The sequence below is a fragment of the Heliconius melpomene genome, chromosome 7, assembly GCF_056956725.1.
Source record: "Heliconius melpomene rosina isolate 202511_hmr_F chromosome 7, ASM5695672v1, whole genome shotgun sequence".
NCBI classification, from domain to species: domain Eukaryota; kingdom Metazoa; phylum Arthropoda; class Insecta; order Lepidoptera; family Nymphalidae; genus Heliconius; species Heliconius melpomene.
The window spans coordinates 2,699,751-2,725,027 of record NC_140395.1 but is presented as its reverse complement, the minus strand read 5'-3'; the positions used below and the strand labels follow the sequence as shown (position 1 = coordinate 2,725,027).

General features: G+C 32.8%; 1 protein-coding gene and 1 non-coding gene across 2 annotated transcripts; both read left to right on the top strand.

The window, feature by feature from the left end:
- The first annotated feature begins 6,216 nt into the window (after positions 1–6,216).
- LOC146537309 (uncharacterized) lies at positions 6,217–21,386 on the top strand. Its single transcript, XM_085188179.1, has 6 exons — positions 6,217–6,235; positions 6,480–6,651; positions 6,931–7,042; positions 7,985–8,056; positions 8,888–9,048; positions 16,933–21,386. The coding sequence occupies exons 1-6, from the start codon at positions 6,217–6,219 to the stop codon at positions 21,344–21,346; spliced, it is 4,950 nt and encodes a 1,649-aa protein (XP_085044305.1). The 3' UTR covers positions 21,347–21,386.
- Positions 7,603–7,676, top strand: TRNAN-GUU (transfer RNA asparagine (anticodon GUU)). Its single transcript has one exon. It is a non-coding gene; the product is annotated as a tRNA-Asn (tRNA).
- Positions 21,387–25,277: the final 3,891 nt, after the last annotated feature.

Sequence of the window (25,277 nt, the reverse complement as noted above, 5' to 3'; positions counted from 1 at the left end):
AGCTGTGAGTGGCGTTCGTTGTTGAAGAACGACTGGGTTTTCTTTTTATATTGTGGATTTCTAAGTTTTATAATTTTCTTTTATAATTTTAGTAGGCAGAAAATAGGTGTTCTTTATTTCTCTTATTAGTTTTTTTTAAAAGAAATTGCTTGGTTAATCTGGTTAAATTTGTATGAAATATCATGTTAAATGTAGAAATATAATTTTAATCTTAGTTAGTAAAATATTAAGGTGTAGCTTATCGGTTATCGGTTACTTTTCCAGCATCAAGTTTTAACGTAGTGTCAGGACACTCTTCGTTTTGTGCCCCAATCCGAGACATTACGTTTTGAGTGAACACAACCGTTACGTATGCTGTCACACGCTATACCACGATTGCCTTTGCCTCTACTATAGTATTAGTACTATAAAATCTAGTTAGGAAAGCTAGACAAAATAAATATTTGCTTTAGAAATCGAACCGGCTACCAATCAAAAAGGGTGTTTAATAAAATATTCACACCGCCATAGTAAATATGTGAAATCTAAAATGCTTTGGATCGATGGTTTCGATGTCCAGATGTCGCGGATAGTCAATTTGGATTAGATAAACAGAAAATGTTTAATTTGTTAGAAAAATATGTGTTCTAATGTAAATTTTATGAAATGTTAGATTATTATCAAATGCTTTTATTCTTTTCCTTTCATTCTATTATTATGTAGAGAAGCCAGAGGGAACCTAGTGTTAGAACACTGTGTTCAGAACTCTCCGCTCTATTTTTAGGTATTACGTGTTGAGTAGTGGAACTCAACGACAATTTGATCGTCTACAGCCAGAAGTTGTGCTGTTTGCTGTTTTGAACTATATGAAATAAAAATAAACCTATATAAAGAAAAAACAAGAAACGGCTTAAGCAGCCTTACCCGGTTTAAAAAAAACGCAATTACGTTATTGTTGTACCAAATAAAAGATAAGGTTCTTTCAATAAAATATTAACATAATTCGTCTTTAAAGTCGGTAAAATTGGCTTCTAAATATTGATTTTTGCTATGATGATTATATGTAGCCTTATAAATGTCCCCACTTGGTAAGGCCACGCCCATTTTACCCTTGCGGAAAAAATATGCATGGGGTGAGAATTGAATCTAATGTACGGGTTCTGTAGGTTTTAAAACATATTTCACAGTTCAAAAATATAGAATAATAGAAGTGGAAATGTAGTGGTTCTGAAATCGTATGTTTTTTTTGGATTATTTAACAGGTCTACATAATATTTTTTACTTATTAAATAACCAACTCTGTCTCTGTAACCAAGTCTGCGTAAAGTAAAAAAACTTCAATAATAAAATTCAATTTTTATAATTTGTATAGAAATTCCGAGGAATCCTCTACAAAAGAATCTACATGCCATATTTCAGCGTTCTACTCTGCGTAGCTCCGTCCGTGCGTTGGCTGTCAGTCACACAGTAATAAAAAATTAAATGAAAAAGAGTCCTATATAAATAAAGATTAAAAAACGAAATGTTATTCAACTCGTCGCCATATCCTACATATAGGAGAGTAGGCAGAGGGAACCAAGTTTTAAGACACCCTCGATTCACGCACTATCCAATTTTCAAGACATTTTGTATCGACTGACAGAACTTAACGCTGCGTTTTACCTTGTTATAAGAGCGAGGAAATAAAAAAAAAATTTCGAGTGTTAATCAAACCTATACCCATCACGTAAAAATACGTAGCAATTAAAAAAAAGGGTTTTCCAATTAACGCGGGATCCCTATAAACACGCGAAGTGCGTGCCGGCAAGTATATTGAGGTAGGTCTGGCTGCGTGTTTTATTTTAATACACCTCGCCTCTTCATCTGATGAAAGGAATAAAAAAAAAATGTAAACCGGTCTTTTTACACGCGTGATAGATTTAACGTTCATAATAATTATTGTGCGTGTAAACTGTGTACGAGTTTTTTTTAATATATTAACTTAATATTTACATAAATGTGTAATTTAATACGGCACGGTGTTTGACTGAAATTGTAATGGTTGTGGGTTCGATTTCCAGTTGGGGAGAATGAATTGCTTCCAAATAAGCGAAGGAATCCATAACATACTATGTCTTGCACTAGGTTTTACGACTAGGCTCTACCAACTAGAGGGACGGTATAAATAAAAATGAATGAGTCATTGGTGAAAAGTAACTAATTTCTCCATTTTCCGCGTACGTTTGATATAATGAAATATGTCAAGTATTATAACGTAGGATGTTCTATTTAGTTTTGAGATTTAATTATTTTTTTTAATACTTTTCAGATTCATCCTGTATCCTATACGTAGCAGGGTATGCAGAGAGCATCTGAGAAACTAGTGGTAAGACACTCCGTTCCTATTAAGATACGTGCGTTCCCTACTGATTTCTGAAGTCATTGCATGTTAAATGACGGAATGGACGGACTTTTCTGTCCATGACAGTCTCAGTTCTCATTCTAAATAGAAAGAGAAATTAAATATTTCATAAACATATGGAGGTTGCTACAGACATTCTCAAATTAATAATAAGAAAAAAAATGCAAAAAAAAAATCAATACACTTCACACTTGAAACATGACTTCAATAATTCAAACGCATTCAATTCAATTCACCCCACCGTATCTACTCGTAGAAATAGACCAATCAACTATAGATCTATTAGAAACGAACCGACGACCCTTGCACTTGAAACAAAGGCTCTCACAATAATAACGTGCCTTATATATTAAAAGGAAAGTACCAAATTATTTAGAACTACCCTCTCAGGTAAAATGTACTTGGATTTTTGAATTGGGAGGTCAACAATGATGGTTGGTTGTACCGAGTACGTGTTAAAATTGTACAATGCCTATTATATTGGAATAAAGAAAGGGGCCCTCTTTCACACCTTCCTTTAATTCTTAATACTTGGATGTGAGAATTTTTAGTGATTTTATTATGTTTTTTGCTTTTAGCTTCACGTTTTATCCCGAATATAGTCTAGAAGACCTAATGTTAAGACACTCCGTTCTCCATTGTTGAGATATTGAGGGTTGTTTGACTTTCCGCGGAGTTCTGGAGCCATTGCTTGTGTGTGTGAGTGTAGCAAGTCAACGAAGTCTTCGCCTCGCTACCAGAGCGAGGAAATTAAAATATTGAATTCTTCATTTTCTCGAGTGGGAATCGAACCCATATCCTTTCGCTTGGCCAGTAATAATAATAATAATAATAAAAGCCTTTATTCAGATAAAACTTACATTACAAGTTCACATCAAAGATACATTTACTTTTACATTTATTTATTGCTCGGGTAGATTAATCTGTTTGCCCTAATTTGACAAAGGCCTCTTCCATTTTTTTTCCATTCTTTTCTGTCCTTGGCGGTTTTAGACCATATTGGACCCGCAGTGGCTTTTATTTCGTCCTAATTTCGTTCGTTTCGCTTGGCCAGTGCAACACCACAAATGTCACAAAAATACAGCAAAACGAGCAGTCTCACGTATTTCCTGGATAGTACGGTAGACAGAAGGAGCTTAGTGTTAAAGAACTCCGTTCTTCATTATCCACCACACATTCACATTTTCGAGACATTGTGTGTTGAGTAGTGGAACTTAACGTTGTGTTTTTATAAAAGAATTAATAAATAAAATACTTTGAATATTAACATTCTAGGAGGTTCAAAAAGAAATTCTCTTCTGTACAGTCAGACGTTGTTCAACTACGCCACGAAGGTCTAAAAAAAATAAAAAAAAATAACTACCTCATTCAATTCATTATACCTCTTCACTTCACACCTTACATATCTTACGAGGTCTATTATCCTTGAAACTCATCTAAAGATAGAAATTAATTTATAAAAGAAAAGTTTTTCATTATACATACATACATACATACACATTCCTTTATTTAATACAAAGCTGAGTGAAGAATTTCTTTGATATGTTCTTGTTTAATGAGAATAAAAGGTCAAGTTCGATTTGGTTTGATTTAAAAAGGGTTTCGTATAATTCTTAGTTAGGCAAGTTTGAGAGGAAGTGAAGACGGAAGTAACATTGGCTGTATGGAATTTATTTAGTTAATTTTTAAGGAAAACAGGAAATATAGCAATTATTACCTTGTCTACACCGAACTAAACGGCTTACTTATTTATGCAAGTATAAAATAAACCACTCTGTTGAGTACATGTTTGCAATGCCTCCAGAATTCGGCTAAAAGTCGGAAACGGAAGTGTCGTAATGAGGATGGAGTGTCTTAATATTACGTCTCCGGGTTCCCTCTGCTTATCCTCCAATGTGCAGGATACAGCATGAAGGCAAAAAAAAACAAAATAAAACATAGTATCAAAGGGAGCTGCTAGCTATCTACTGCTAAAAAAGTAACGCCACATAAAAAATTAATACAATTTCCATTTTTTTTCACAAGTTCTTGAAAAAAATAAATTATAAATTAAATATATCTAAATAAGACAGATGTAACAGAAAGTGAATGAATAATTAGTTGAAAAGTAATGTCTTTGATGATAGAGAGTGTGGAATGAAGAAGAACGTGCTCAGGTTGTTTGGAGGAAGTAATGTCAAAAAGATATTAACATTCTTTCGTCCACATCACCTGATTCTCAGTACGTAACCCTAAAAGTGAGATATTTGATACTTTTGTCTTCATTATACGTGTTTTATTAAGAAATTAATAATTTAAACGAAAACAGAAAAGAGATGAATGGGTATTATGAGTTATGGAAAATTATAATGCTTATGTGTGAATGTATAGAATTTTACGGCAGTTGTAGCGCGATGTGATTGTAAAGATGATGGTTGTGAGTTTGATTCTCAACCAAGGGTATCGAAAATTATTTAATAGAATAGTTTTTTAGCTTATATAGAACTTATTTATTCCTTATGTATAAGTGTTTGTCATTCTACAGCTCATGAACGGTTGGACCGATTTGACTAGCTTTGACGTAGCTAGTGCAGTTGGCTCCAGTTAAACTAAAAAAAAATCTAAGTCTAACTTACCCCATAAATAATAATGTCGATATTACTATTTTACTTTACGTTGTATTGACGCAACAATGTATTTTATAAAAGGGTTAGTACTGAGTGATTAAAAACAATATTCACGACGAAGTAAATTGGTATAAGTCAAAAAAGATATTTTAAGGAATATTTATATATGTTTTTTTTTATATGGAGTAGGATTTGAGCCCAAATACTTTTGAATGGCACGATAAGTATTGTTTTGTTTTAAATTTTAATATATATTGACTCATTAAAATGACATGCTCATCATTCATCTTTGCAAATGGAGAGGATTTCTAGAAATTCCTAAGAGAAGGAAAAAAACGAGTTTACGTAGACTTACAGAAATTATGTGGTAAAATTACTTAATAGGTGAGGTAGAGAATAAATTTAATTTTGCAAATAAAATATAATTTAAAATTCAGGTTAGACCTTTTGTCTTCAATCCTGTCGTTATTTGTTAGAGGGAGTCTAGTATTTGAGTATGGTAGGTACTCTCAAATACGAGGCATTTGTGATAGCGAGTGATGGGTGGCAATTTATAATTTTTATTTTTAATCACTTCGTAGTGATTTAAAAAGTAGTGAATTTTTATTCTATTTTTTTGTTGTAGGCAGAGATTTTCTTTCTTCACCTTCATGTGTTCTAACTTCTAACACAATTTGATAAGAAAGTAATTTCTTTTTTTGTTTAGTTAGCCGTGTATTATAAAATATTTTATATATTTATATACGTATTTTTTAACTTTTTTAACTCTTGTTTTAAAGTCGGTACCTAATAATAATACAATATGTGATAATTACTTAACAAAACCATCAATATGAAACATCGAACAAGAACGATTCGAATTTAAACAAAAAAAAATACTTTAAATATTACATTTTCATCACATTTGGTATTTTAATTTCTTGAAAATTTCTTTCATAAAGCAATAATAATTTAAGGTATAAAAAAATTATGACCGAAGAATATAAATTTTACTCAAAAGAGTTTTAAATAGACATGTTCTTATTAATCAAATAATTTAGAAATTAAGAAATCTTCTGTCAAACAAAACAAAGAATGCTAGCAACATGTCTACCAACAAATTTTAGTTTTTATTTACAGAAAATGGCCAAAAATCCGTGAAAATAAACAAAAATATATTAAAAAAAAAATTATAGTAATGCTTCATTTTCAAACACACATTAGACTTGCATATTAAAATAATTATCAAAAATGTTCAAGGACGATGATGGTATGTTCATTTTTTATTTCTTTTTTGCAGCTTCACATAGGGAACCTAGTGCCAAGACACTCTGTCCTCTACTTTCCGCCCAATTTTCGAGACATTGTGTGTTTGCGGTCAGAAATCAACGCCGCGTTTTGTCTTGTTATCAAAATAAGGAATTTAAAATAACTTATTACCGTCACCTTTTCAGTCGGATACGGCCTCGTTTTTTTAAAAACAAAATAAAATTAAAAAATAAGTCCAATTACAGAGGAGGAGGAAAACACTTTTGGGGTCACAAGGTACCCATGCATGCCATCGCTGGTGGCACTCCAACAAATGCGGAACAGGTTGCATCTGGCTTTCCTTGGTCGGAAGCTTATGAAATGGACCGCGTTGGCCACCGGTAGGGAGATGAGGAGGCTGGCTCAAGAATTATATGAGTAAGAATAGTGTAGAAATATAATTTTAATATTATATACAATTCTTCAGTCGTAACTAAGGCCGTCGTTGCCCGGTGGCACAAGATTATGGTAACGAGGCAAAGCACGGCGTTGAGTTCCGAAACTCAACACGCGATGTCTTGAGAAATCGATGAAAATTGGAGAACGGAACTGTCTTGATGAGAACGAGTGTCTTAACATTAGGGTTCCCTCTGCCTACCCTGCTGTGTGCGGGATACAGCGTGAAGTTGATTTATTTATTTATTTTGTTCTTTATAGAGTATACCAAGGGTTCGGCGAAGATATGCGCGACGCCTTCATCCTGCTTGCGAGGAGTCGATACTTTTGTCCAATGCTGAACGACATTGTCACTGAGGATATTGGTAAAAAGGTATTTTGATTTCTTTTCTTTATTATATAGTTAAAAAATGTTTAATTTAATAAAAAATAGCTTGGAGAACGAAGTGGAGAAGTTTCGATTACGTGGCAAGTATGACACAAAATGCGGCAACACAAAAGAAAAACGCTCGTATCTTTTAATTGCGTTGGTTTACAAGTTTAATTTTTCTGTGCTCCAAAGGACTGTAGATATTTCATATCGATTTCAGCTTTCAGAGGTCAGTCGTGAAATATTCAATATTTTCATTTCCTCGTATGGGAATCAAACTCGAACATATGTTCCGGAATGTCTTCGAACACTCTGCCTATCCTATTGTGTGCGGGATACGGTGTAACGGAAGTGCCTTAATGGAATGGTCTAAACACTTGGTTCCCAGGTTCCCTCTGCCTCCCCTGCCATATGCTAAAAAAGTTAAAAAAACAATATACATTTTTATGTAAGCTAACATATTTAAATGTGGCTAGTAAAACTTGTCAATAATGACGTCAGTTAGGATTAGTTAAAAATAGTAAATTTAAAAAGTTATTGGTTATTTCATAAGATATGTTACGGCCTCCGTGGCGCAATCGGCTAGCGCGTTCGGCTGTTAACCGAAAGGTTGGTGGTTCGAGCCCACCCGGGGGCGATTTCTGACATTTTACTAGTCTATTGTATATATTTCTTATTTACATTTTACTAGTCTATTAAGACTAAATGCAAGGTTGAGTTACGCCACCTATATACGCTATCAGTGTATCGTTTTTTTTTGTTTGTGGTACGGAACCCTGAAAACAAGTTTGTTGTATGAGAACCCTTAAATATTTATTTTATTCTGTTTTTTTTAGTATTACGTCTTACTATTACAAACGGATGGATGGACAGCGGAGTCTTAGTTATAGGGTCCCGTTTTACCCTCGGGGTATGAAACACTAAAAGTAAACATTTTTTTTACAGGCAGGCGTTATAGTACAGCCATCGTTTAAAGCGATATCTGGAGTAAAGATAGTACAATTTGAAATTTTTGAGGTAATACTTTAACCGTACTATTTATGTCTATCGAAATCTTACAGTAAAATATGGTCGATGCGATAACGCGACGATAGTCGTGGGTTCGATCCACGCTCTGTGTATAATGAATTAATAGTTTCATTATATTCAGGAAAAAGTGTGAAGTTGAAAAATGTTTTTTTTTTTTAAATCCTTGTTGGTTTCAACAACGTCGTCTGTCCAGGAATATGAAGACTTTTTGTTCGCGGTATTCTGGAAAATCTTCTGTCAGTGCTTTCCTATATGACAAACTAGCGGCCTAAGCGCGGGTTCGCCGGCTTATATTTATTTTTATATTCAAGCTAAATTATCCGTTCAATAGTTTTTGCATGAAAGTGGAAAAGCGTCCATCTTCACAAATTTTCACATTTATAATAGTAGTAGGATTCAGTTTTAGCTGTGTAATTTCAACGATGCATTGTCTCAGTCATTCTAGACATTGAGATTATTTTATCATGGTTAAAAGTAACTTACAATCTGCAAAAATACTTCCTTTTTCACCAATATTTTCTATTTTGGGTTATTTATTTTCTATTTAGTTTCTATTTTGGAAAACCACTTTATTTTACTCTCTTTGAAATGGATTTTCCAAAATTCCTCTCTTAGCACTCACTTACGTTCTACAAAAAACTTGTCTGCTAAATTCAAGATTCGTGCCGACGTAACCCTTTTTATCTGAGATCAGATTGCCACACTTAGAACGTGTCACGTGTCATACATATTTCTTAATTATTTCAATTGGTCATGTAGACGAAGCCGCAGGTAAAATTTAGTTTTATATATATATTGTTTGATTTATTGTCCAAACAGACAGAAGTACCACCTTACGCTCATCTGGGCATAGAAAAGGGAGGCCAAGCTATTCTGGAAGCGAAGAAAGCATGGTTGGAAATTCTGAAACGGCTCATCATGATGATGCAACTCCGCGCCAGCTTCATGATGGTGGAGCTGGCGAACAAGAACGCAACCAAGTAAGTGTTTTAGTTGATTTGTATAGGATTTTGATGGAAATGCTTATGGGTTTGAGGGAAATTGATGTTTTTAAGCCAATTTCTTGTGTGAAAAATTTGATATGCAAGGTTCTTGTAAATTAAGTTTTTGAAATAACTGAAAAATGTGTTTTATATGAGCCTAAACTCGAGTGGTTTACTAATAACCTCTGAAGAGTTCCATTATTCCAGTCCCTATTTCATCAGCAGACCAGCTCAACGATATCATATTATTGTATTTGAGGGTCAAAATCAGCTTATTAGGTTCTAGTGCATAATTGTAGCACGTGCTAATAATACAAAAGCACCTAATATGTAATATAGTTTTTTTTAAGTGTTTGCTTCACGATGAGTCCCGCATATAGCATGGTAGGCAAATGGAGGGAGTGTCTGTAAACTACGCTAAGATGAGAGGTTGTTATACACTTTCTGCCCAATTTTCGAGATATTGCATGTTGAGTGGTGGACTCATTAATATGAGAGTAAAAAAACTAAAAGATTTTCCATGAAGCCTACCGGTATAACTATTATGAAATGAACGTCTAATTTCCTTTTAAAATTGAACCTAGTACCTACTAGTGTGGTAAGTGAACCAAACGGGAATATTAGTTCAGGCAGCCATTAAAAGAGCCCCCTCATAAATAATTTTTATAGTTGAAGCTTTAATTTTTTTTTTAAAGTGAGTAAGCTCTCGTTGAAACTTTACACCCCTGGTATGAGAGTGGTGTGTGTTTGATTTCTAATATTATTTATTTTCTCTGCACACCGTTTGACTGTAGGCGCACTGGTTGTAGGTTCGATTTTTGGTGGGAAAGAATTATTTTCATTTTCTCTCTCTGAATATAGGACAAAGCCCTGCGTTTAGTTGAGCCACTCAACAGGCAATGTCCCGGAAATTTGGGAGGGAAGTTAGAAGCGAAGAATTGTAACACTGGATTGCCACTGCCTATCCTGCTGTATGCGGGATACAGCGTAAATCCTATAAAACAAAATATATTCTTGAGTTGCCTTGGTTTGATTAGAAAACAAGTATCGTTATATTTCGAATTTCCTAATAACAAAGTTTTGTTTGCAAAAGTAAATTAGGGTCAAGCAAGTATATTTGTATGTGAGTTGCTAACTTTTAATTACGGCTCTCGAAGATGTTTCCATATACCGGATGATCTTCTCGTCTTTTTGTCAAAAGTTTTGAATAATTATTATATAAAGATACATAAATAGATGTTTCTCTAAGTTTCTTACAAATTATCCTAATTATTTCTTGGGATTGTGAGATCGTCGTGGCGCAAAGGGTCAGTTTTTGATTGTAAGTGCGACGGTTTTGGGTCGATTCTTTCAAGGCGGAATGAGTTATTTTCATTTCCCGGTTTGGTAGATGAATCGCGGCGTTGAGTTATGCCACCTAATACGATAAGTCTTGAAAAGTTCGCCTACAAGTGGGAAACGTTCTGTCTACCAAGTGTTCCTATTATAAGGGCTTCGGTTTTTTCCTTTTGAGATACGGAACCTTACATAAGAATTTCTTTACAAGGGGAATAAATATGAAAATATTATTCTAAGCATTTCCATTGAATTTCCTAAGTTTATTGTAATATTGTTATATTATAAGTAGTTAAGTATATATATTGATATATTTTTATTATATAAATTGACATACAACTTCTAATCTTGAGATTTTGAAATATTGTAAGAACGGAATGTGGGTTCGATTCCCACTCGGGAAGAATTTAGTTATTTTCGTTTTTACGCTCTGGTAAGATATATGCGAGATATAAAAATCCTGGTCTGGAAAAAGCTTTTAAACATTCATTGGAATGTTGAAAAGCTTTTTCCATTACGAATATAATTTGACATTAGTTTCTTTCTACCTTACTTTAATGTATTTATGTATTTTTAATTCATTTAACAAGTACAAAATTAAACAATTTATAGTAAAAACTAGCTATATTTTGGAGGCACAGATAGTGAGTAAGAGTACCTTATAAACTATCAGTAATGATATGACAAATTGTCCATAGTTAAGTGTTGTAAAGTTTCTTCATCTTTCCGATGGTATTCTGCATAAGGTAAGGAAGGCAGAGGGAATCTAATGAACACTTGATACTACTTTCGGTATGATGAGCAACGGAATTCAACGCCACATTTTGGGTTATTACCAGAGCGCGAAAATAAAATAATGAATTCCCTTTACTGGGGATTGAACCTGCAACCATCGCGTTTACCTACTACTACTCCTCATGCGACCGCCCCATAGTAACATATCAAGTGGAATATATACTAGTAGGATTTGATCTTTTACTTCACTAACTTTGCCTCCTACATTAGAAGAAATTAGTCAGTAGTGTTATTATTAGAGAGAGAAAGTTAGTATTTAGTTCGTTTTTTTTTTGTAGAATGCTGCTGACGAACTTGCCCTTCCGTCTCTTAAGGACTGGACGGAATCCTTTTCTCTAAACTATTACTATATTCTATTTCAGAATATATTTAATCTTTTTTTAACTAATTCTACATTTTGATATTTTCTTCTTCTATACTTATTTTATCTTATTTCTATTAATATTATTTCTGATGAGAGTGATTTTTACTTATTTAATTGGCTTTACAGCGAAATATAAGGCCATTAATTTGTATGCCCTATCTACTGTATTCAAACACTTATATGGATAGAACTGAAATAAACGTTTTTTAAAATTAAATAACTTATCTATAAAAATTTATAGAATTTTTGGAAAGTTTGAATACATGATTATGGGTAAATCTCATTTTGTAGTATGAAAAATCTTACTAGACTCTTAATTCATATATTTGAAATATGACAAAATAATACTTGCCCTGTTAATTTAAAAACAAATTAAACACAATAGGACCACTTTGTCGTACATCTGTTTGTCCGTCTGTCCATTATTTCAAGATAGCGTAGAGGTAGAGCGAGCTGAAATTAATATAAAATATCCAGGTTTAATTGCCTGAGTCAACAAAAGATACGAGCTCTTATGCATCGTTTCTGATGCATTTTGTATGAAATTCGCCGCGTAATCCAAAATCTATATACATATAATCAAATTGATCAAGTAAAGCATATTACACTGTTCAAGAATATTTAGAGGATAAGCATGTATGGAATTAATGTCTATTGAATGTAATACAGGATAGCTGCCAGCTAATGTAATAGATTGTACCATTGATTTTGAAAAGAGCAACTGTTGAGTTTCTTGCCGGCTCTTCTCAGCAGAACTGCCTTCCGAACCGGTGGTAGCTTTTTGTTTATATGTTAATTCGACGATTCAAAAGTGCTTATAATAATTGCCTATTTGAATAAAGAATATTTTGAATTTTGAATTTTGAATATATATATGGCGAGCGGCCCGCCCGCGTCTTCGCCTGCGTGAACAACGTTATTATTAATTTCTGTCTCCATGAGTACCTACGTCCTATAAGTGATGTCCATGCAAAATTTGAGACTCCTAGTATTTATAGTAACGAAGTTTCATACAAACTCTCATCCCCAAAAACAACCCCTTAGGAGTCGAATATTGCAATTCCCATCTTAGCGAGCACCTACGACCTATAAATAACTTCTATCCAAAATTTGAGATTCCTAGTATTTATAGTAACGAAGTTTCTTACAAACTCTCATCCCCAAAAACAACCCCTTAGGAGTCGAATATTGCAATTCCCATCTTAGCGAGCACCTTCGTCCTATAAATAACTTCTATCCAAAATTTGAGATTCCTAGCACTTGTAGTTTCTGAGATTTCGTGATGAGTGAGTGAGTGACCTTTCGATTTTATATATATAGATAGTTCTTCTATTCTATCTGTCTATATATGATTTATACTTTTGAAATTTGGCAAGAAGTGAGAGACAGTAGAAGTAAAAGAAAAAATCCGAATTATAGAAATGTATAGGTACATTACAAATAAAATTATTACTTACAAACTAATATTTTTATTTCATACAAAATGAGAGCATATGCCTGCTAATTTAAGCTTGTAAATTTTTACTTTTTATAAATTGTACTCTTGGTGGGTGAGTCCGACTCGCACTTGACCGGTTTTTTCGTTTCATAATTTTTGTGTTTATTTAAATTAATAAATGAGAAATAATTAAGATTGTTGACACATTTTCGTAGTTGGCAGCCTACCACTTCTTTCTGTAAAACAGACTAAACACAGAGACCCTGGTGCCTGACATCAGACCCAATCTTTATTAATAAATTATATTTGCTTGTTTTATATATATATACATATTGGCTTGATATTTTTAAATGCATTGAAACAACCCTATTTGTGTCTCGAAAATACACATTTTTTTAATAAAAACTACATACATATATTTAAAATCTACATCCGGCCCGGGATCCCGCTTTTCGGATTTCGGGATCTCGATTAAATAGAAAGCCCATTACTCTGCACTCGATTTTGCGACAACTTTTAAGCATAGCGCATTTAGTAAAGAAAGATGTCTGTCTGGACTGTCTTAAGAAACAAAGTAACTTAAAAACATAAATTGCCCTAAATTGATCATTTGGTAACAATTCGTTACTTATGAGACATTCATACATTAAACGATCTATTCTTTGCTAATAACATTTTTTATGATGCGAGAATGATCAGAAAAATCTATTCTATATTTAATATTTATTTCAAGGAGATAATAGAAATGGATACCGTACAGTCCTTAATTGGCAAATTAGCAGTTGTACTGTATATGAGTGATATATTTAAGCACATTCCTGATTTTCAACAGGAAAATGAACGTTTTAGCGAAAATAGTCATTCCGAAAACAAATGTTACAATGGCATATATAAATAATGAGTTAGAAGAATATGCTCGAGAAGAGTTTTTTAGACTGAAAAAAGTGTTAGAAATCAAAAGAAAGATGTATGGTGGGTTGGGTGGTAAAGAGGAGAAAAAAGGAGAGACGAAAACAGAAGAAGAAAATGTTGCAGGTCTGGTATGTCCAGCTTGCCTAGATAATTTGGTAAAAGAAGAACCTTATAGTGAACCAATTGTCGAAATTTATAAATCACCGTCAGAATTATCTAAGGATGATGGTAAGATGCGAGATGACGAAGTTGAGAAACTTATACAACAATTAAACGAAGTAGTTGATGTCACTAAGGACTTGGAAGGAAAAGGTAAATTAAAAACCAGCACAGAGGATTTCTTAAAAACAGCTAAAGAACTCATGTCAAAATTAGAGGAGAAAGAGGGAGAATGTATAAAAGAATGCCAAGAAGAAGAGGAAAGTGAACCATTACAAAGCAAAGCGAGCTTAACGGATATAGATTTAGATAAATTATGCGATACTTGTAAAGAAAAATATTCCAAAATCAATGAAAAAGAAACCCAAACAGATCCAGTTCCTGAACCAGAACCGGTTTCTGATTCGCAAGAGAACGAATCTGCATTAAAAGATCTAGAAACTGAAGAAAATATTGATTCTAACATTCCATCCGACATTAACATTGATGATCTATCTGATTCAGAAATGGATACATTGAAAACTGAAGTCAAGGAAATAACTAAAATTATTAAAACGATCAATGAAGATGGATCTGTTTCAATAAAAAAGACAGTGATAAAGATTGAAAATGAAATAAAAACACCACTTAGAAGTAAAGCTTCGAGTCGGATTTCAGCAAATAAATCTAATGTAACTGGTCAATCATCTAAAAGTTCATCACATTCTCCTTATTCAGGTTCAAAAACGGTTGGGATGGTCACTCTTAAATCCTCTCGTGCTAAGCACAATATACCACGATATGGCTCTCTGCTAAAAGCAAAGTCAGATATTTTAAAAACTATTTCATCTAGATCAGGTCCTTTAGAAAGATTTTGTATGTCTTCGATTACTCTGCGTTCAACAGATACTGATTTTGAATATGAAATTGATAATACTGACCGTCAACATATTATCCTTAATACTGCAAATACAACAAGTTTATCGTTAAATGAATATCCAAATATTCATTAAATGTCAACTAACTTATAAATGTTATTTATGTAGGAAAACATAAAATGTGAGAAAAATAAGACTAAACTGTTTATCTTATGCGTAGAGTCCTAAATAAAAGGGTAAATTTATCAGCAGTAAAACAGGTTTAAGAAATTGGAGTATGCTAAAATAAAGATAATTGTCTACAGGAAAATGAACGTCCTTAAAAAAATTGTCATTCCAAGATTGAATGTTACCAATGCGTATATATTAATGGAGCTTGAAGAGATCGCTCGAGAAGAATTTTCTAGATTAAAGAAAGTAAAAGAGAAAAAGAAAAGAGATAGAGCTGAGTTTGAAAACATGGACAAAGTACCGGATATTAAAGATATCGATTTGGAAAGTAAAACTACCACAGTGGAACGCAATGAAAAATTAAATTTAGACACCCAAAATGCATCGTCCAGTAAGTTTTCTTCTGCAAGTGCAAATGTAGATGAAAAATTCATTGAAGTAAAAGAATATTTTGACGAAATAACTTTACAAGCTAAAGAATTAATCAATAATGGTGATAGTACTATCGATACTAGTAACTTTTTGGAAAAATATGAAAAAGCTAAGCAAATTATTATCCAGTTGCTTGATAGAGAAAATTATAAAAAATTTGATGAGCTCATAAACGAAAAATTACAATATTTAAAATCTTATTTACGAGACGCAGCGAGTATTAAGGAAAATTATGATAACAATGCCAATGTGTCAAAAGGCGAAAACGAATTACAAAAAACATATATCAATGCAAGCAATGAAGTAGGTTTTCCAAAGGAAGAAAAAACATGCAAAGAATGTAACGTGGAACTGGAAGAATTTAAGGATATAGTAACGGGAGTAGAAAAAATAACATCTGCCTATATAAAACAAGGACTTTTGTCACCGAGCATGGAAAAATTTGTGCAAAGTTGCAACGAAGCTAAGTTAAAATTAGATAAGCGTAGTAATGTTAAAAGTACTTGTAACGATTCACATGAGTTAGTCAAAAATACATCTATCAATACCACTAATAATGATATACAAAAGTTAAGTACAAATCATGTCATAGAAAATAAAAATCACTCTCGTAATAAACTTAATATAGATGAAATTATGAACTTAATTGACAACTTAAATTTAGAAGGTAATATTGATGGTCTTATGAGAACAACTAATTCAGAACCTACAAAACAAGGTACAGAAGAAGAATGTGATTGTAAAGAAAATTCTGAAAGTAAATCTTTACATGAGTTAGAAAATAATACCCAATTCAAAAGTACATCCACTGAAACTGTAGGAAATAATAATTTAAATAATATATCTTGTGGCAAAGTCTGTAAAAAAGTATGTTTTATGTGTTCCCGTTCGTTAGATAACGATAGTTTTAAACAAAATAGGTGTGAAATGTGTAAAAACGTAATTAAGATTAAGACAATTCTCAAAAACGATGATGTTAAAATCAAGAAGAGTGAAGAGACTCAAACTTTAAAAGGACATTAATTAACATAAGAAACGATATCGATTACAACAATAAAAAAGAACCACGTACACCGATTATATATGTATAAAGACTATAACTAGACATTACATTCAATTCGTAGTTATATATCTCAAAAATAGTAAATTTGTATGAATTTAAATTTTTACATGAATTATTCTATATGTAATTGGAAAAATATTGTTTCTAAAATGATGTAAACATGTAGAAGTGTGTTTAAACTTGCAGAAATTTTATTTGATTTCGCTATCTCCTACTTTTTGATAAAATACTGGAGGGACCTTATAAATAAATAGCTGCATATTTGAATAAATTTAAAATAAATAAAAGGAAGGGTAGTTCTCAGCAGCTTCTGATTAAATGAACACAATTTTAAGTCAAGAATTTGTGTTCACAGGAAATGGAATGTTTTATCAAAACTAGTCATTCCTCGACTCAATTTAAGCAGCCGCTATATACTTTCCGAACTAGAAGAAATTGAAAGAGAAGACAATTTTAGATTAAAAAGGTTTAAAGAACTTAAAATAAAGAAAGCCAAAGGTAAGGAAGAGCCCGCTAAGGCTGGTGGGAAACCATGTGAATGTTCACCCAATTTGAAAGCAAAGGAATCTGTTAAAGAGGCTCTTAAGCCTATTCCTAAATCTAATATATGTAATGTAATTTGCAAAGAAGATATGGAGCAAACCAAGATAGATCAGACATCAGAAAAAAGCCGTGATATAAAATTAAAAGAAGTCTGCAGCATTAGTAAAACAGATGAAGAAATTAAACCAACTTTAGAAATAAACGAACGTGATAAAGATCTTTGTGATATTTGTAAAAATGTAAAAGACAACGAAAAATCGGTAATGGATAATAAAATGGCAAAAGGAATATGCAGCAAATGTATGATGCTTCAAAATAATAAAACAGCAGAATTGAACAGGGCAATAAATAGTGAAAATATATGTCCTGCCTGTACCGATGAAATGATAAATAAGGAAAAGAGTAATGACTTAGTTAAAAAAGATAGCAAATTTTCTAAAGAAATATTTGATCAAGGAGAATGCCCATATTGCAAAAAAATGGATGAAACGGGAAAATCTAAAATTGAAGTATGTAAGGAATGTCAAGTAGCAAGCGCAAAATCTCAAGTAACAAATATTATAAACGACAAAAGAACAATAGATAATGATAATCTATGTCCAGCTTGCACTGGTAGGGCGGTAAATGAAAATAAAGATATAATGTCACAAAAAACACTAGGAAAAGAAGAATGCTTTTATTGCAAAAAGAAGGGAGAAGGAGAAACAAAGGATAAATCTAAATCCGAAGTATGTCAGGGATGTCAAATAAATAACGCCAAAAAAGAAGAAATTTGTCCATTTTGTAATAATGCTAAATGGAATGTAATATGTCCAACAGAAAGCATTTTGTCAACAGAAAATAAAACCAAAGAACAAAATAAGTTATGTCCAAATTGTAAGAAGGCTAAGTTTGATAAAAATCTAATTAATGTAAATAAAGGGAAATGTCCCTATTGCCAAAAAGAAGAACCAACTACAGATACACCTAAAATTGTAACATGTCAGAAATGTGCAAATGCTAAATCTGAAATAATTAATACTGATACATCACATATTAATAAAATATGTCCTGCTTGCACGAAACAAGTCACGGATGAAGAACTGATAAATAAATTGCCTAAAATTACACTAAACAAAGATAAATGCCTAATCTGCAGGGGGAAAGAAGTAACAAACGTCCAATTTAAAGCTGAAATGTGTAAGGAATGTCAGGCTATGACTGCAATATCTGAAAATAAAAAAGATAGTAATAATAAGTGTCCTGCATGCAAGGATCGATTTATGAATAAATTGTCTAAAATTACACTAAATAAAGAAGAATGTATTTATTGCAAAAAGAAGGAACAAGTAATAGATAAACCTAAAATTGAAGCATGTAGGGAGTGTCAAATAAAAAATGCAAAATCTGAAGTAAAAGATATCACAGCTGATAAAGAAGGGTGTCCATTTTGTAGTAAAGGTATTGTATTTATTGACCAACGGGATATTATATCTCCAACAGAAAGCACATTCTCGGTACAAAATAAATCTAAAGAACAAAATAAAATGTGTACAAATTGTAGAAAAGATGAAAGAAATAAAATTCAAACAGCAACTAGTTCAGGAATTTGTCAATTATGTGAAAAAGACAGAGCTAAATCTGATTTTAAAATGGAAAAACTGTGTTCAGAATGTAAAAGCAAAAATATTGAGAGTCAAGGCATTAAAAAACAAAAAAGGCAAAGCTGTCCTACTTGTCAATCTTCTGCAGACGATATTCAAAAAAGTGGTTACAGTAATTCTGTTCAGCATTCGTCTGGTGGGAAAAAATCGTCCAAAGAAAGCTTTACTACTGACACTCCCTGTAGTTGTAAAAATGAGAACAAAAGGAAACAAGATATTCTTAACACATGTACTAATAATAATACGAGTGACGCTAGAGGTACTTTCAAAGAAATTGTTAAAATTAAAAGGTTTTCGGGTACAGATGGCATTACTCACGAACATATAACTGTCACTTCTAAGAAAACACAAAAAAGAGTTCTTTCAGAACCCTCTTGTGGTAACAATAATAATATTTTCATAAAAGAAACAAAATCAGATAATATTTGCCTTAATAAACCTACTTCAGATATAAGTTTATCGTTATGTTCCAGTAAAAAAAATTTTTCAGAAAAGTCCAGCCAAAATAATTCTAGTGAAATTGTATCACAGTGTATTCCAGATCTGGACAAAGAATATGAAAAGAAAGAAACAAATGGTTGCGTAGCTTGCAATAAAACTAGTTCTAGGATGTCTAGTAGAAAAAACAAAAGTCACGATATTAGCAATGTTACGTCTTGTACTAATAATAATAATAGCAACAATAAAATTAAAATCATAATTAAAGATGACAAATGTAAAGACAACAGTGACGACGAAGAAATTGAACTTACCCCAAGCACTATTATTATTTTAAAGAAAATATTATCACGTACGAGTAAATCTGCAGCCAGCTGTAAATCATTTGAAAAGGTCAAGAATAAAATTATTGAATCTAAATGTACTTGTGGGGCTCAACAAAGCTCTCGAAAATGCATTTGTAAAAAAGCTAATTGTGACTGTAATTCTAAGGCAAATACTTCATTGAAAATTAAAGCAGTTAAATCAGAACCATGTATGAAGAAAACAGACTCTGTAGATACGAAATATTCGAAGGATAAAAAAGTTTGTGGCAAATGTGATGAGCAAAGCAATAATTCTAAGCAAAATAAAAATACCCGCAACAAATGTCAAAGAGATACACCTGACATGTCTAAACTAAGTACACCGACAGGTAGTTGTCAAGAGTGTGACAAAAAGAAAAATAAAAAACCTTCTATAGAAAAATCTGATTGTAATAAAGCTACTAATTGTAATTGTAAAAAACCGACTAAAAAAGATGAACGCACGTGTTCATGTTCTAAAAAACAGAGAGTTGCCATACAAAAAACATGCAGTTGCAACAATGTGAGTTCAAAACAAGCTTCTAAGTGTTCTTCAGTAGAATCTAAGTATTCACACTGTTGTAGTGAGAGTAACGAAACCTCATCAATGGCAAATCAAACGTGCTTAATGGATAGGCTTCCAGTGAGCAAAGCTGACAGCGGTGCATGCGTCTGTAATGAAAAGAAATCGAAAGACCACTGTCAATGCTCAAAGAAAAGTCAACCTCAAGCTAAATCTGGATCTTGTAGTTGTCAGTCAGCCAACAAGTCTGCGAACTGTTGTTGTCAATCATCGGAAAAGGACAAGAAAAGTGATTGTCAAACTAAGAGAGATGTTTGCTCATGCTCAAAGCAACCCCAGCAGCAAACCAGCACTTGTAGCTGTCAGTCGGTCAATAAAAATACTCGCTGCTCTTCGTTAAATAATTCTCAGGAGTGTAGTTGCAAATCCAAGAAAAAGAAAGAGAATGATGGTTGTCAATGCTCACAATTGAAACCGGAACCTAAAACTAGCACATGCAGTTGCCGGTCAGTTAATAAAAGTTACCAAGCTCGTGAGTGTAGTTGTAAGTTGGTACATGATAAAAGTCCTTGTTCTTGTCGTAAAACCAATTCAAAGGAGCAAAACACATGCGGGAAACGAGATATACCGGAGATACAGCAATGTAGCTGTAGTCAATCAGCAAAAAACTTGAAATCTAATGTTAAATTTGACAATGAACCTCATAAATCATTATGCCCTTGTAAATCTTCTGAAACTGGACAGGCATTTAAAAAATCAAACACTTGTAGTTGCAAAAATGAAAAAGAATCGGCTAAGGCTTGTGGTAATGAATGTGTGGCACCCTCTGCATGCCCTTGCCGAACATCTAAGCTACCTTCCGTTTCTCCTACCCTAAGCAATCAATCCACGGCAGTAGGTAGCCAAACATGTTGTTTACCAGATAATAAGCCTGAGAAATGTATCAAATTTTGCGATAAAGCCTCTTTTACTCCAAATTTCGCAAAATCACCAACTTCCATAACTCCAAAAACTTCTTATATATCGCTTAGAAGTCGTGCAAGCCAAATTAAATCATCCCAATGTTCCTGTGGACGAAAGGACGCTTCCACGATGACTAGACGATCAGACAGATACGATGTTAGAACCCTAAAACAACTTAGCTTTCTTCCAGAACCTAAAAGTATTAGTTGCCTTTGCAAATCTGATTCGGCTCTCCTTCAAACTTGTAAGCCCAAAAATGTCAAAGCCCTTAACAGGTGCCAATCTTTAAGCGATCTATGCTGTTTAAGAAAATGATTTTTATAATATTACTTTTCTGATATAATGATATTATTATTATAATTTATGAAATAAAAATCCTTTTATGATACAGTTATATATAAAGTAAAATTATTGTTTATTTGCATATCTTTATAATTTTATATAAACTTTAATAAATATATAGATTACAGGAATGACTTTGATTTCTTTTTTCATATTAAATATGTGAGATTTTTAAGATAACGCAAATTAAATAAGGAATAGTACGCACTTGTTTATATAATTCACACTTTACTAAGTTAAAAGACAGGTAGAACTTAGTGTCAAGACACTCAACAATTGGTCTTGTCAGGGCGATGAAATGATAATAATTCATTCTATCAACAATTGTGGATAGAACATTGTTTTAGTAAATGTAAATATAATATAGAATATGAATCCGTTACCGTAATTCAATCACTATGCCACTGAGGCACGATGTCGTTATTATATTGAACACAGCACAATGTCTGTATTACATTTGAATTCCAATACAAATAACAAAAGGTATTCGTAGTAAATTAGTAGGGCCATTAGCTTTTTGTTTCACATTTAGAATAGTTTATTATTATGTTCAAAGTTTAAAGGGATTGACACACTGGTTGTGGCGTTTATAGCGCGCAGTTGAATATTATAGTCTGTCTGTAAACACGATGGTATCAACAGCAACGAGACTTGGGCTGTGTGTGGGGCAAGAAGTATTTTAACACTAGATTCCCTCTGCTATCGTACATAGCCCAGCTAAAATACAGCGTAAAGCTAAAAAAAAACTTGTTATAATTTGGGTAACAGTTTCTTGAGCTAATTATTATCTCCTTTTGTTTTTTTTGAGATATTTCATTAAAAACTTTATTGTTTGATAATACAAATTACAATAAACAAGTTTAACGCATTTATTCTTATAATGAAGTCAATACGTTTAAGTCAATAATATAACAAACGAGCTACGAGAGATATAACATACTCGTACAGTAGTACAGTGGGACTTATACTTATTAGACAATTTATGTTTTCCGGATCCCATTATTATTATAATATACAAAGCTATACATAAATATATATCTTCAAAAAATCAGTGGAACACAAACGGATCAATCGTTTCAATTCTGTCTAGACGGCGTCTGATAATAAACTTTGCGAAATAATTAGCGTTGTCTCCATACCTTGCATACGGACCGTTGTAATTGGGTCTTGTGAGATGTCCAACACGTTGTTCTCTTATTAATATTTGTTTGGATTGTACGCGTGTGGTTAGTACCAAAAGTAGTAGAATTGTATGTGAATATAGAAAGCTGTGGAGATTCTGGGATGATACGCATCGCCCAATTTTCGGGATGGTGCGTGTTGGGTGATAGAACATAATGCCTCGCTTTCACTTTGTCTTTTTGCTATAGCGAAGAAATGGAAAAGATTCGTGTACTCGTGTGGGAATTGAACCTGCAACCGTCACGTTACAGTCAAACGTTGTACATCAGTATGGTGAAGAGTATAGTTGAAGTTTAAAAATGTGACATTTTTAGAATTTTTTAGATTAAATTTATAAATTGGACGAAAATTGATTGAAACGTGTCCCAAATGATATAGGCTAGATAAATGATAAGAGAGCGTTACCTTCACTTCGCTATTTATATCGAAAAATATAAAAACTCTTTATCACACCAGAAAAATTACATATTCAACAAATAAATTCATACAACAAAAATGTGAAAGGGCGGAGAAAAACATGTGAAAAAAAGGATCAGATTTTGAATGTTATTTTGTAATGCAATATTTATTTTGTACGCTGAGAAAAATAAGTGATACATTTCTCCGTTCTCCTCTTAATAAATGCTAGAACCTTCTCTACTTTTCAGCAATTTGATTGACATTTGGTTGTCGCAGCTCCAAGTGAAGCAGCTATTGTCTTATACTACGCAGACGTACGACGCGCCTCGCGATCCGATGCAACTGTTTTATATATTTAGACGTATAAGGTCATAGCTTGTTGGCTATTTAAACGCACGTTACTATGGTTCAATACTAACTAATAATAGACGGAGAGATATTCTATAGGTATATATAGTGTTTTTCTCTTTTTATTTTTAAGATCCTGTTCTTTTTGAGTTCCACTACTCAGCACAATGTCTGAGATTCAGGCTGAAAACGAATCTTGATTAACTCTATGCTTACTCTTCTATACACGAAAAAAGTGTGAACAATGAAACCACCAAAATAAATAATATCCCGAGTGGGAATCGAACCTCTAAATAGTATGTAATCTGTCTATAACTATATAAATGAAGCAAATAACATAATGAAAAGAGTTCTAACTCTAGCAATGTAAGGCGGCCTGTCCGATCTGTCGGTCAACAGTGTTGGTGTACTTAATGATTAAATCTGAATTATTTTATTAGGTGCGACCAAATAGTGTTGCTTGTAGGGTTGTCGCGTTGCTATATTTAAATTATTTACATTGGAAATTATTAAAATATAATAGGTATAGATAAATTGTGTCCTGAAATATGTGGTGGATATTATTACTGCTGGTTTGATTTTGATGAAACGTGGCCTCTTAAGGTGGAATATAGATAGATTTTATTTAATAGGATTACGGATTAGGTCAATGTAATATTATTGCGTAGCGTTCAGTTTCACCATTCATCACGCAATGCCTTAGCCCTAGAATTTGGCGGGTAATAGGGAACGGCAGTGTCTTAGTGGGAACGGAGTATCTTAACATTAAGCTCCCACGTTAGCAGAGCGAAACAAAGCAAGACAAAAGAAATAAATATATTTAATTAAAAATTGGCAACCCTAATAGTAAAAGTCCTGACCTCATACCCTGTACCGTGTTGTAACTTCTATTGTTATGTATTCATAGTAGGGGCTACAGGACACACTATTGTTAGGCTCTTTTAGTTGATTTCAAGCCGAAATGTTCTAACGATATCTTTATTATATCTCTTTAATGAGTGTAGGTTCGATTTCTATTTGAGAGAAAGTTTGGATTTATTATAGTTTAAATTTATTATGTTTTTTTGATTATTTGGTCCTATATATATAATTTGTAGATAAAACTAACTAATAAACGAGGCTGAGGCATGGCGCAGCGGTGTTTCCTTTGCTCTGATAAATCGTGGCGTTGAATTTCGCCACTCAACGCCCAATGTCTCAAAGATGGACTGGCGCGTGGGGAACGGAGTGTCTAAATATTAGGTTCCCTTTGCCTACCCTCTAATGTACGGCATAAAGCGTAAATTTTAAAAAAATCTTAGAGGACTATCACCCAACACGCTATAGCCCAAATAAAAGATAATAATAAAATAAAAATAGTATAGAAACTATTATTTAGTTTGTAACTACTGTACGTATAGTATGCAAGTTGTAACCTAACAGTTATCTGTTTAGACAACGATCGTATTGTCGACTTGATTATTACAATATTAAGGGGGCGACGGCCGCTTTTGTTGTCTTTTTTGTCTAAATTTTGTTTCTAAGGAGCGCGGGTTCAAATCTTGTTAAGTAAATTTTATACGTTTTTTATAAATTTCATTCATTGCATTATATTATTTTATGTATAGCAATTTTCTTATTGACATTAGAAACTAGTTGTTGTGCAGGGGTACAAGCGTGTGATTGTCAAATTTTACTCTTTGGGAAGGTTTCTTTTTCTTCATGCTGTATGCGGCACATAATAGGTTAGGCAGAAGGAACCTGGGAACCTAGTGTTGAGACACTCCATTCCCATTATAAAATTTCCGTTACCCATTTTCCGCTGAGTGCTAAAGGCATTGAGTGCTGAGTGGTATTCTAGAGTGAGAATCGAACCCACACGACAATCTCATTGTAAGTATTCATATTTATAGTTCTTTTCATATCAAACAAAAATTTTAATTTAAAATTAAACCTGCAAACAAGAAATTGGTCCGGCGCTCTCAAAGGCCCACAA